The 13,146-nt window shown below is 47.3% G+C and overlaps 1 protein-coding gene across 6 annotated transcripts in view; it reads left to right on the plus strand.

Moving 5' to 3' along the window:
• LOC100723642 (BMP-binding endothelial regulator protein) overlaps positions 1-13,146 on the plus strand; it is a 217,395-nt gene that overhangs the window by 23,619 nt on the left and 180,630 nt on the right. For all 6 annotated transcript variants that reach the window (XM_063233895.1, XM_063233896.1, XM_063233892.1 and 3 more), the window contains one exon: positions 3,794-3,893. In XM_063233895.1, coding sequence (XP_063089965.1) covers positions 3,794-3,893 — 100 coding nt within the window. The remainder of the gene's footprint in view (positions 1-3,793; positions 3,894-13,146) is intronic.

The following is a 13,146-nucleotide window of genomic DNA, read 5'->3' on the forward strand; positions in this document are numbered from 1 at the left end:
GGGCTGGGCTCTCAGTGCTCTTTTTCTTGAGTGCGCTTTTGCCATCACTTCTGTTTGCCTAGTTAGAACTGGGAAGCTTCCAAGGCCAGTAAGAATAGTGGGCCACTGGTAGAGAAAGCTGGTCTGACTTTCATGTGTGATGGGCACTCTCTGCTGCTGAACCCAGGTGGAAGCCACTTTCCTGTTACCAGAACAGAGCAGGTGTCTACAGACTGCTGGTGGCGAGTTTGGAGTCACAGTGATGGCAGAGACTGCTGGAGGATGAGGTGGCTGGGGGTGACAGGTCCCTGAAGGCACTGCCTGCTTGTTGCACTGCCCACCAGAGCCCCTGGCTCAGGATAAGTGTGTTCATCCCTTGGCATAATGAGGAGGGACAATATGCACAGTCTTGATTAACCTGTGTTTGTATTTGCTGTAAAGCTACGGCATTCAGTTAAGGAGATGGGGGAATCAGCCACTCACAGAGATTCTCCAGAGCTTTTATTTTTGTTTATTGTTCTTTGAGGGCCTGAGATTCGGAGCAGATCTTCAATTACCTGTCAGTCAGACACCAGGGGAGTGATCAGGTGTAGCAGTTATGCACCAGCATGACCCCTGATAGACTATATGACAACTCCAAGTGTAATCAGAAGGGAGAAAACTCCACTAAACCCATAGCCAAGGGCTGTGTGTGTGTGTGTCTGTGTGTGTGTGTGTGTGCATGTGTGTATGTGTGTGTGTGCCCAAAAGAAATTGCAAATGTGAGTTTATAACCATTTGGTTGGAACAGCTTCTGTGTTGGCCTGTAATCCCAAGCCATCTATTACGAATCTTGGGATCTTGTTTTGGGTTCTCACTCGCTCCCACATTTCTGATTTAGCAACCACCTCCTGTACTTCAGGGACTCTGTGCCTTCCTATTTATCACTTCCCAACTGGGTCTTCACATCCCTCTGACTGCCCGGGAGCTCTGACCTCCCAGGGTCCCAGCACCATCCCTTCAGGAAGGAAAGGGTGCGTTTACAGTGGCCCCGTGCAGGTTGGTGATTGTGTAAAGCCACAGAACTTTGTACCATCATCCTGGGCTGGGAAATGGGCATAGGAATGTGGCTGGCCAAGGGACATGTGGTGAAGAGCAGTCAAGGTTAATAATGGCAAGCAGCACACATTCCCAGTGGTTATGGGTGATGACTTGGTGAGAGTAAGGTAGATGATATTTTTTAATTTTTAATTTTAATATATTGCCTTAATTTGAATTGTTTCTGTACTGTATTATGTTTGGAATGTAAGGGAAGCTGTAAAACTAACTGTATGGGCGTGACTTGGAGTTAGCCTGGAAACCACCGTCATGCTGGAGATGGGGGAGAGAGGAGGGAGCCATGGAGGTGGAAGCCAGGTGCATCTGCTGCTCTGCTAGCAGAGGCACAGCAGGCAGCTCCCTCCCCCATCACAGCTCCTGGGGACAAGGACATTTCCCCTACCACAGTGGCTCTGGGCCCTGGCGCACAGGGGAAATCCCTGGTCCTGAGACACACTGGTAAAGCCTCACTCCCAGGGTGGAGCAGCCCCAGCCTCTGTGAGGACGGATGGGAGTGTTCTAAGCCGGAGTGAGACTTCGGGCTCCCAGCTCACAGATTCCAGAGTACACAGGTCAGCCCATAAGGGTGGCAACCACGGAACAGACAGCAGAAAGACAAGAGGAAGGGGAAATGGGATTACACAGGCCACCCCACCCACTCATCCTTAATCCAATCCACAGTCAGAGATTGAAACAACATCAGCAGCCAACAGCCCTGCTGGGGTCCATGCGGGTGGGGTCCGGGTGGCAGCACTGACTATGCTCCCTGGGTGCCTGGGCAGGTCCTGTGATGCTGTGGCTCTCAGGGGGCCTTGCAAAGCCTTGCAGGTACAGAAGAGAGAAGTCTGAGGCAGAGACAGTAATGGAAACTCAGCCCTCTCCATGCACCTAAGAGTCACAGTGGGAGCTGGGACCTGTGAGCTGGGGGTGGAGAGGTCCTGGGATCTGGGAGGTCAGGATCATGGCCTGTAATGGCATCAGGGCTAACATAGCATCAGACCATGGGATGGTGTTAGGGGGGAACACAGAGGGTGATGAGTGTTATCTTACAGCAGCCTCGGGCTGGGCTTTATAGAGGGTTGGGCTTAGGGTTGAGCCTCCAAGATACACACACACACACACACACACACACACACACACACAGATGCTTCACTCACATGCACATGCATACGCACACAACCCATTCACATGCAAACACACTCATCCAATTTACCCTGTTCACGTGCATACATCTCCATGGTTCTACACCACAGGTGGTGAGATATTCCTTGTTCACGACATTTAAGTGTGCAGAATCTTCTCAGGGTCACTGTCAGAACCAAGGTAGGATCTCCATGTCAAAGAAGGGTCTAGGGCAGTGATGGCAAACTTTTTAGAGATGGGCGCCCAAACTGCAACCCCAAACCCACTTGTTTACTGCAAAGTGCTGACACTGTAATTAAACCTGAGTATTGAGGTTTTAATTTAGAAAGAACAACTCTACAGTAACATCTTTTCTCTTAAAAGACGAACAATGCACATGCCACAGGTGCACCCACCATCAGTGGTCTAGGCCATCCTAAGGTGGCAGGGCTGATCAAGTGCCCCCTCCCCTGTCCCCACAACAGCTGAGGATGGCAGCAGCACCGCCTCACCATGCTGAGGTGTGGCTGTGTGTGCATTTCGGGTCCCAATCTGAATTCCGCCTCTGCCACTGTGCAGCTGTATCTGATTGGATGGGTCAGCTGCCTGCTCTGAGCAGAGGTTTTCTGATTTGTGAAATGGGGATGATGGTAGTATTTACCTGCCGGGGTGGTGGCACATGTCTGTTATCTGAGCACTTGGAAGGCAGAGGAAGAAGGGAGGATTGCCAGAAGTTCAAGGCCAGCCTGAACTACATAGTGAGACCTTGGCCAGCCTGAACTACATAGTGAGACCTTGCCTCCAAAAACAAAACAAAAAGAGTGATAGTGTTTACCTCATGGAATCTGAGTAAGAATAGAAGCCATAGGTCCTGGCACACAGTAAGCCCTCAGCTAGCACCATCTTGGTGACATTCTGTGTCAGTTTTTGGATCATATGCATCAGGTATGCACATGACATTTGGATCTCATTTCTCTAGGACCCTTAACAGCTGACCCTGAGGAACAAAACCAAAGACACAAGTGCCCACTGCACTCTCATTAGCATAAGTGCTAATGCAAAGCAGCTGTCCCAGGGCTATGAAACACTGGCGACAGTGTCTCTACTTGGCACATGGAATATTACTTTTTCTTCTCATAGAGCCGGTTCAATATTCAACTTTAAACTGCTGCATTTTAATGCACTCACTGTTAAGGACGGCTGGCTTTTGTGGCTGGCTGTGAGAAAAGATTTTTGTTTTCATGATGCAGTCCTGGCCAGGTGACCCAATGGGCAAAATATAATTTACACAAATCCTATCTTTCTGGAGTGTGCACTAAAAAGACACTACAGAACAGCTGGAGAAAGTGTGTCCCTTGGCATTGGGTTATCTGAACAGAGTTGGCATTTAAAGAAGGGGCATTTTATCTGCTTTCATCTCTAAAGGTCCCCTGCTCTTCCAGAGTCCTGTGGTCCTGGGGAGATATTTCTGTTCTAAGGAGGGGGAGCTTCTATTTGCAAATACCATGTTTCCCAGTCAAGACGAAGGCAAGATAGGAAGTAGAGGACTCGGCGTGGCTCAGGGTTCTGGAGATTCTGACGTGGATTTCCCATGTCTCCTGTCTCTTTTGCCTAGAACAAGGAAGTGACGTGCCGGCGGGAGAAGTGCCCAGTGCTGCCTCGGGACTGTGCCCTGGCCGTCAAGCAGAGAGGCGCCTGCTGTGAGCGCTGCAAAGGTGGGTCCCATCTTGGCTGTGGCCTTGGCCATGGCCTCCCGCTGTGCTCACCTTTCTTTGCACTCTGCTCCTGGCTGGAGAGTCCCCGCCTGTGTGTATGTGTGTGTGGGCACACATGTTTATGTTGGGGGGCCAGTGGGAAGGGAGGAAGGAGGGTGAGCATCTTTGTGTTTGGTTTTATTTTGGGAGGCTGAGTCATTAAGTGTCCCAGAGCATATCTGGACACAGATCTCATGCACAGTTGTACACACTCACAATGCACAGGAGTGTTTTTATCAACACACTTTAACAGTTGGGTTTTCTGGACTCTACACTCACCCTACCATCCTCTGCCAAGGGAATCTTTAAATCCAAATGTTACCATTTTTGTTTCCATTATGTATTTCTTTCCTTTCCAAATTAAATCTAAACTTATCTGCTTGTCTTGGGAGCAACTCTGGAACATCCTTTCCCTAACCTGGCTGCTTTGTCCAACCCTCGAGGGTCATGTCTTGTCTGATTTTCTTTTACCCAAGGGAATCACCATGTAAGTGGTATTTCTCAAAACTGGCGATAGAATCAGCTGTGAAATGCAGGTTCCTGGGTGTTTCCCATTGATGTAGTTACCAAGACAGTTATCCTTTTAATAAAAATGGTAGTCGTTGTGATCAGCATTGCCAAGGGATGCCAAGGGTCCAGTCTCTTCATGTTCACACTCTAGTATGGGAGGGACTATTAAAGAGCTCTGTTTAATGCACTGAGAAGGGTAGTGACTTGCCTAGGGTCACAGAGCCTGGAAGTGACAGAGATGGGGATAGACCTAGGTGCTTTGGTTCCCTGACTCTGCATTTTCAAATTTCCTGAGACTCCCATGCAGGTGGATGCTAGAGATACTCTGTTCTGAGAAAAACAGAAGAGAGGAAGAGCAAGGCCAGCTTGCCTGATGAGGAATGAGAACCCCATCCTTTCGAGGATGGTAGGAGAAATCTGGCCCGATCAGTGTCTTTTGGGGGTGAGGACTCTCTTCCGTCTTTGTTGCTGGGAGGCTGTGGCTTTTCTCTGACTCATCATTAGTTACTGACATATGAAATAAAGCCCAGAAGCCTTATTTAGACCAAGAAAACCTATCCCCAATGCTGACAGGAGCTTATCAAGTCGTTCTCAATCCTGAAGCTAAGTGGGGCTGGAGACCTTGATCACAAGAGTTGGCCATCCCCTCCCATCATTCATTGGGGCTTTCTTTGCTTTGTCTTTTCTGAGTCATTTAATAGCTTCCTGCTGGTGGATGTTTGGACCTTAGTCTTTTGCCAGACCCCAGGGAGCCAGCCTGCTTTTCCTCTGTGCTCACAGAGTCGCAGCATGATGGGAGGGATGTGCACCACTGGTTAAAGCGTGGCCAACATCAGTGAATACGTTCCCGAAAAATAAGGCTGCTTCCCTATCCTCCCTTGAGAGCTTTCAGGCTTTTTCCTGAAGGTGAGAGAGTGGAGGAGGGCAGGTGGTGAGACCTGTGGCAAAGTGCACACACAGGATGGGTTAGCCCTAAAATCCAGCCACCACGCAGCCTGAGGTCCCAGTCCAGCGAGCAATGACCTCAATGCAGACTGAGTCACACTCAGATCTGTGCTGTCTGCTTCTGTTCCCCCTGTGTTAGGAAAACATTTTTCTCTTTTTCCTGGGTGAGGGGTGCTATCAAGCTCCCCTTGCTGAGGGTGGTCCGTGTTTTCGTTTTCTGATGAGTTGAGAAAGCGCTGATGGCTGTCCATGAGTTAGGATGTGATTGATTCTGCACAGGGCTGGGCCCTGTACTGCAAAGATTTGGCCACAGGCTTAGCTAAGCTTAGAACAGGGGCTGGGTGAGGAAAGGGGGATGCTTTGCCCGCTGCTCTTTCTCAGAAGGATTCTTCATGGTAATACCGTTATCGTCAGCCTCGTCACCAGTGCACCCTGTCCCATGCCTTCAGGGGCCTCAGAGATGAATCCTCCTTCCTGTTTCCAGGCCCCACCCAGGAAAGCATCGGGATGGAAGGCGCATTACCACCCATTCCCCACAGTTGTCTTTCACACAGCGGCATTTGAAGCTCCCTGTAGGATTCTGCATTCACGTTTCTGTTTTATTCTGTGTGCTGCCCCCGCTGAGGGCACTTCTGTGAGTAAGGAGCAGGGTTAACTCGAGTGCCCTGTGCTGCTTGTCAGTCCCTGTGACTCCGCCCACTGGATGGGCCTTTCAGTCCTCTTGTCCTGAGGCCAGGCTGCTGGTCAGGTGGGTAAAGCTCCTCAGTGAAGACGCTGCTCCCACAGGAAACCTGCTTCTCCAGCTGTTGGGTCACCTGCTGGTGTGAGGAGAAGTGTCACCTGCTTGGATCTCCCAGGACCTCTGCCTCGGGGCTCACGAAAGCCAGGCCCATCTGACATCCTGTGTGGTGTGGTGAAGCCTGAAGGCAGGAAGGTGTGACCTGGTGTATTTTAAGGCCTTTGATCTATCTGTTATCTGTATGTGTGTGTGCAGGTGTGCAGGTGTGTGTGTGTGGTACTGATCATTGAACCAGGGCTTCACATGTGCTAGGTAACTGTTTACTACTGAGCCACACTTCTAGCTTTTTTTTTTTTTTTTTTAAGTTTTGAGACTAAGACTTTCTGAATTGTTAAGTTGTCCAACCTGGGTCTTAACTCATGATCCTCCTGCCTCAGCCTCCCAAGTAGCTGGGATTATAGTTGATGTGCATCACCCCACCCAGCTCTACCTGCTATCTTTATAGAATGGTAAAAGACACTTGTTTTTTTCCCACTGATGGCTAGTGGATTAGTTGCTTTATCATTTAGTCCTCACAGCTGAGGTAATTTCTTTCTTATTTTACATATGAGGACCCTGAAGGCCTAGAGAAATTAAATTTTTGAGTTACCAAGGTGTCATTTTCCTGAAGTCAAACATCAGAGGTCCTTGTCCTTGAAGGGCTTGCTCTAGTAGGAGATAGAGAGATGCTATCTGGGTGACATCCAGGGAGGAAATTGAGGAGGACAACTGCTGGCCAGGGATAGAGGATCGGCCTGGGATGGCTTTTGGAAGCTGTGCCACATCTCTATGAGTGAGTGGGTACTGTCCCATCTGCAGAGGCTCCAGGGAAGACAAGATACCCAGAGGTTCTGCGATGTCACCAACCACCAGGGTACCTCGGGAACTTGTCAGAGTGCCTCTTGCTAGGGTTCTTCCACAGCTGCTGAATTCAAACAACTTGTGATAAGTGTTTGTTGTTTGCTTGGGGACAGGTAAGGGGAATGACATTAAAGTAACACAATTCTATCCTAACTTCTACTAACTTTTCCCTGGAAAGACACTGATATTGAAGAGGAGTGGAGAATAGATCAGCTGGAGGAAAGAAATGTGACAGCTCCTATTTCCAGAAGTGCTCTTAGGAAGGTTGTGGGTGTGTTCAAGTTTGCTTTAATTAGATTTTCGTATGCTCCATTTCTTCATTAATTCAACAGTATTTACCAATCCACGTGCCAGGTACTCACAGGAGGGTGGGGCCAGCCAAATTGTCCTTAACTCTGATGGAGTCAGAATATTCTGTAAGACAAAAAAGTAAATAAAGGATAACTAATTCCTCTCCAGCAAGTATTTCAGTGTACTTTTGAGTTTGTTTTTATGCTAGTAACAGTTATATCTTTATCCAAATAGCTTAATAACTAGGCAAAAGATTAATCTAATTTGAAAAAAACCTCAATATTGTTTGGTGAAAACAAATGAGATCATTGGGAGGCAAACGGCTGCTTTGGCAGCTTGGCTGCATTTAGTTGGACTGAAAATCACCCTTTAATTTGGGGTTCTTTCATGAACAATAGTGTGTTTGTTATCTGAATGTATGTTTGTTACTGGTGGGTCATAAATGTGTAAGGTGTATTCAAATTTTATAGGTCAAATTCCATCCTCTTTCTTCATACAGAGCATGAACTATTAATTATGTACAACAGTTTGATGAAAGAAGGAAATACTTTTATTTCTCAAATGAAGTTTATTTTCCATAAGCTTCCTATCTCTTCTACCTCTCTGTTCTGGGCTTATTGTTCTATGAGTTGTGGTCCTCTGGGCTGCATTTCCTGAAGCTTTAACTGTTACATTTGCTAGAGTAAATAAAAATACTGGATATCTTATGCAAGGAAAAGAAAGAAGGTCAGTCTTTCACATGGATTTCCAGACTCTGGCCAGTCATCTTGGGCTCTGGTGAGAACTAAACAGCCCCAACATGGGAGTGGAAGGGAACTGGGCTCGTTTCTGCAGAACAGTTACTGCCCAAAGTGAGAGCCCATGAGAGCAATGGCAGGAGGGGAGCAGGGTGATTCTCAGCTGGAGTTTCTGTAGTCCCAGGTCAGGATTGGGGGGTTTCTCACAGTGCTGCTTTGAGAATGAGCCAGGGGATATCACCCTCTCAGAATATTGCTCTTAACTATTTTGGAGGGAGCCAGCCACTCACTGTACATAGGAACAGGGATTAAAACATCTTACACAGGAATAATCGCACTTTGTGTTGACAGTAAATTGCCCTATTGCTTAAACCTTTTAACATGGGCAGGCTGATTTAGCTGTGTGCCATGCTTTTTGTTTGCTTTTAACCAACTTCTTTTGTTGTCAGTCATGCCTTGTCTGTTGTCCAAAGAAAAGAGTGGGTTTTTCCTGGCCTCTGTTTTCTCCCATTAGACCTCACCAAACTCCCTGGCAGTTGTTATGTCTGATCAGCTCACACTAAGTCTGCCCCAGATCCTATCTCCCAGCTAAGGAAGATCTTCCTCTCAGGGCAGAGGTCTGTCCGGTTTCTACACTGAACAGACACTGTGCACCCTCAGAAGCTGGTGGTGGTGTTCTGAGTTAGCAAACAGAGAAACATGCGTTTAGAGAAATCTGAGGGTCACAGCGAGGCAGAGGGCAGTCCAGACTCAGATGTCACTTTCTTCTGTTCTGGATCCCACTGCCTGTGGGATAAGAAGGGAGGAGAAGACCCCAGCATCTGAGGGAGAGGGTGAGGCCTCTATGAGCTCCCTCCAGGTGGCCCATGGCCTTGATGGCCTCCCCTCAGGGATCAGCAGCCTCAGAGAAGTAGGTGGGAGAGCATCTGTGTGAGGTGACACAGTAACATGTGGTTGTTCCTTACAAATGGACATTTCGGGAGCCCCTGACTTAATATTTTTTAGCTTCCTCCTGGCTGTCTTTGGGCTGCCATTTTAACCTGAATCTCAGACATTTGGGGAGACCTCGCTATCCCCACCGTACAGGGCTCCATGGTCACCAGGACTTGGAGCTCAGGAGGATTTCTGATCCGCTTCTGGGTGGAGGCCTCAGGTTGTAGCTAGAATTCCTGCACATGGATGTTAACCCACATTCATCTTGTTTATCTACCCAGTTCCAGAAGTGGAAGTGGAGTTATTCACGTATTTTTAAAGGCAAGAAGAAAACAAAACAAAAAAACAACAGAAAGAAGATGTATGAATGTTATAATTCATAGATGGCATGCCGATAATAGAAACCAGACCATTGTAGCACTTAAATGAAAATGATCTCACTCATTTAAAAGGAGCTTGTTTAACACTGAAATCACAAAAATCTGTCTTTGTTGTGAACACTGGTAAGGTAACTGAAGATGAGATCAGCTTTCCCTGTCAAAACTGTCTCAATCCATTTTCTCAGGGTTTTGTTTTTTAGATTCTGTAAGATTTCGAGGGAAGGCAGTTTAAGTGGAGAGTTTGCTGTTGCCTTCAAGTTTGAGATTTGGTTTCCAGGGCTTGCTGCTAGCTTCAGGCCCGTCCTTTTCACTTTTCTGAAGGAGGCCAAGTTGAGTCTGTCCTTTGCCATGGCTGAGGGATGGTGCTTCTAGTAACTGCTGTGCAAGATGCCTGGTGGCCCCATCAGAAGACAGCTGTCCTTTCCTGTGGGCAGCCTGCTTTCTGAGCTGCCCTCTGCTGCTGTCCAGAGGAGTAACTTTATACTGACACACAGCGAGTGAGGACAGACCTAGAGCTCCAGCTTGTTTAATGTCTCATGCTTGCATGGGTTGAGATTCTGGGTGAGCTGAGCCCCGTCTCCAGCTGCTGTCAGGTATCAGTCAGGGCTGGGGGTTCAGCATCCTCTTTGGAAGCTCAGTGGTTCTCCGCAGTTTCTAGAAGCAGTAGAATAGCTTTCTTCTTCAATACTGGCAGGACATCACCTCTCAGACTTCTTTTATGGGCTCACCTGCTAGGCACTTGGGATCCCAAGTCCCTTTTTTTTTTTTGTCTTTTTCCTTTTTATTGGTACCAGGGATCAAACTCACGACTACCTGCTTGCAAGCCAGGCGCTTATGCCGCTGAGCTAAATCCCCAGCCCCTTGGGATGATCATCTCTTAATAACAGACAGTCACACTGCTAAGGCCTCAGTGGCACCTGCACAGGCTCATAGTTGCCACGTAACACACCTGGATCACAGGTGTGAACCCATCCCATCCATAGATCTCCTAGTGCTCAGGCGGAGGGGGTCACACTGGGCAATGCCTATGGGTAGGAATCTTGGGGCTCCTTCAGAATTCTGTCAACCACCTCACAAGAGCCTTGGGCTTTGTATATAGATGCCTGTGATCTCAGCTCTCTGGGAGACTGAGCAGGAGGATTCCAAGTAATACTCAGCCTGGGCAATTTAGTAACTTAGTAGAGATGTAGCTCAGTGCAAAGGGTCTGGGTTCAAACTGTAACACCTTCTCCCCCCACAAAAAAAGTTTCTCTGTTGTTTGAAGAATAAAATGAGCAGAGGATGGGTGTTGGAATTAGATGTGGAACTGACTCCTGACTCTGCCACTTTTAGTTACTTGACCTTGACCAAACCTCTTCTTTCTAACCATGTTCCCTGTGAACTCCAGTGGCTGAGTCAGATCAATGGATCCCAAACCTGCCCATTCCCCAGAGTTGTCAGGGCTATTGGCATAATATCTAGACGCCTGATCCCTGCTCCCAGTCATGGGAACCAGAGCCTCCTGGTGGCCAGGCACCTGAATTCATTTTCTATTGTAGTAAAATACACATAACCCCAAACTGCCCATTTTTATTATTTCAGGTGCACAGTTTTGGGGCATTAAGTGCGTTCATGATGCCATATAATTATCAATACTACTATTAATTTTGAAAACTTGATCACCACTTCAAACTGAAATTTTGGGCCCATTACACAATAACTCCTCGCCCCTTCTTCCCTCAAGCATGGGTCACCTCAATTCTACTCACAGTTTCTGTGAATTTGTCTATGCTAGAAACTCATGTAAGTGGATTCATATTATTTTTCCTTTCCTATCTTATTTCTTAGCACACTGTTTGCAAGGTTATGTCATGTGGTGTGTATTACACTTCCATTCCCTAATGGTTGAATAACAGGCCACTGCAGGCATCGACAGCTTTCATTTTTTCCTTCCTGCAGTGAAGGACATTTGGGGCATTCCTGCTGGCTCAGCGGGTCCTCCACGTGGCTCCCAGTCATACTGCTTGAGGACCACTGGACTGTGTGCCATCCTTGTTATGCTTTCATAGACCAGATTTAGAGGAGGATCAGACATGTCATCATCTGAAAAGACACGTTATGATGATGATGATGATGATGATGATTGTCTTTTTGAGACAAAGGGGCTTGTTACGCAGTTCAGCCTGGCTTTGAACTCACTTTGCAGACCAGGCTGGTCTCGAATTTGTAATGATCCCCCTGCCTTGGCCTCCTGATTGCTTGGCATTACAGGCGTGCATCACCTGCACACTGTTATTATTCTCATGTATTTCCACCTAAGAACGTGGAAGAAACAGCAGGACTCTGATGCCAATAAAATGCTTTGAACTCCAACCAAATATCTTAGTCTTCTATTAGGATAAGAGGTTTTATGGCACTGATAACAGCTTTTGTTAAAATAAATACAGAAGTATACTGTATTCAAAATGTTTGGGGCCAGAAAAGCTACAGATTTCAGATTTTTTCAGATCGTGGAATATTTGTATATATATGAGACATCCTGGGGACAGGATCCAAATCTAATCACAGTCATTTATGTTTCATGTGTACCTCACATGCCAAGGTGGAAGAGAATTTTCTACAGTATACCCAATGATTTTGTGCAAGAAACAAGATTTCATAGTGTGGAAATTTTCAGTGTGCTCACAGTGTGAGGATTGAGTCTTTTTACAGTTTGCATTTTCAGAGTGGCCATGCTCTGTCTGTACACATGGAAATGCAGGGTGCTTCCCTCCCAGCTCCGTGTGCAGGGACAGCACAGGGGGAGCTTGAAACACATGGTATGAGAGTAACTGTACCCCAAAGTCAGAATGTGCACCAGCAGGGCCTCACTTTAGAGAGCTGCTTGTTAAACATGAGCAGCCCAGCACCACCACCCTGTCAGGTGCTCAGGGTTTTTCTTCCAGGGTCACTAACAAAAGAAATAGAGTTTAAAAAGAGAAGCCTTTGTTCACAAGTGAAACCCAGAAGTCAGTGATTCTGTGAGACTCCAGAGGTTCTGGTGATCCTGGCCCACTCCAGTTAGGTGCTTTCTCCACTCTGTGTGGATGTGGCCTGCACGCTGCCTGTGGTCCTTTCTCCTTGTCCCTCTCCTGTTGTGGTCACATGAGTCAAAAACTGCTTTTCTTGCCACGTACTCAGCAGTGTTTTCTGTGCTCCTGCCCACAGGTGAAGGCCTGTCGTTTTGTCTACTTTCTGGAGGAGGCAGCTTTTCTTTTCAATGTCCTTATGTCCCTTGTTGCATGAGTAACAGCAGCCTCTGAGATTCTCCTGCCCAAGGTCAGAGGGTTCTGTGGAGGACCACCTACTGGAGGACCATGTGGAGTTGTTGGGCCATTTAATGAGATCCTCATCTGCTGGCCATGTGAGGCTCAGCTGAGACTTCCTAGAAAAGAGCCCAGGGAAAGGGGAGGGGAGATAAGAAGGAAAAGATGGGCTACAGGAATTTGCATATTTACACTTGCCGGGGAAGCCCTTAGACCTTGTCATCCTGGGTGCTTTCCTGTGTTGGGTCACACTTGGCAGATGCAGGCAAATAAACCCGATTTCCCCATTTGGACAACTTTTAAATATGTCTTAGTTACTTTCTCATCACTTAGGCATGATTCTCAACACCTACAGTCTAAATGAGGAGAGGTTTATTTTGGCTCACAGTTTGTAGAGGCTTCAGTCCATGGTTCTGTTTTTGTGGTGTATTATGTTTATTGATTTGCATAGATTAAATCATTCCTGTATCCTTAGGCTGAATCTTATTTGGTCAC

Source organism: Cavia porcellus, unplaced genomic scaffold (assembly GCF_034190915.1).
Source record: "Cavia porcellus strain 051 isolate PalLab524CR breed Dunkin Hartley unplaced genomic scaffold, mCavPor4.1 scaffold_23, whole genome shotgun sequence".
Classification (NCBI taxonomy): Eukaryota; Metazoa; Chordata; class Mammalia; order Rodentia; family Caviidae; genus Cavia; species Cavia porcellus.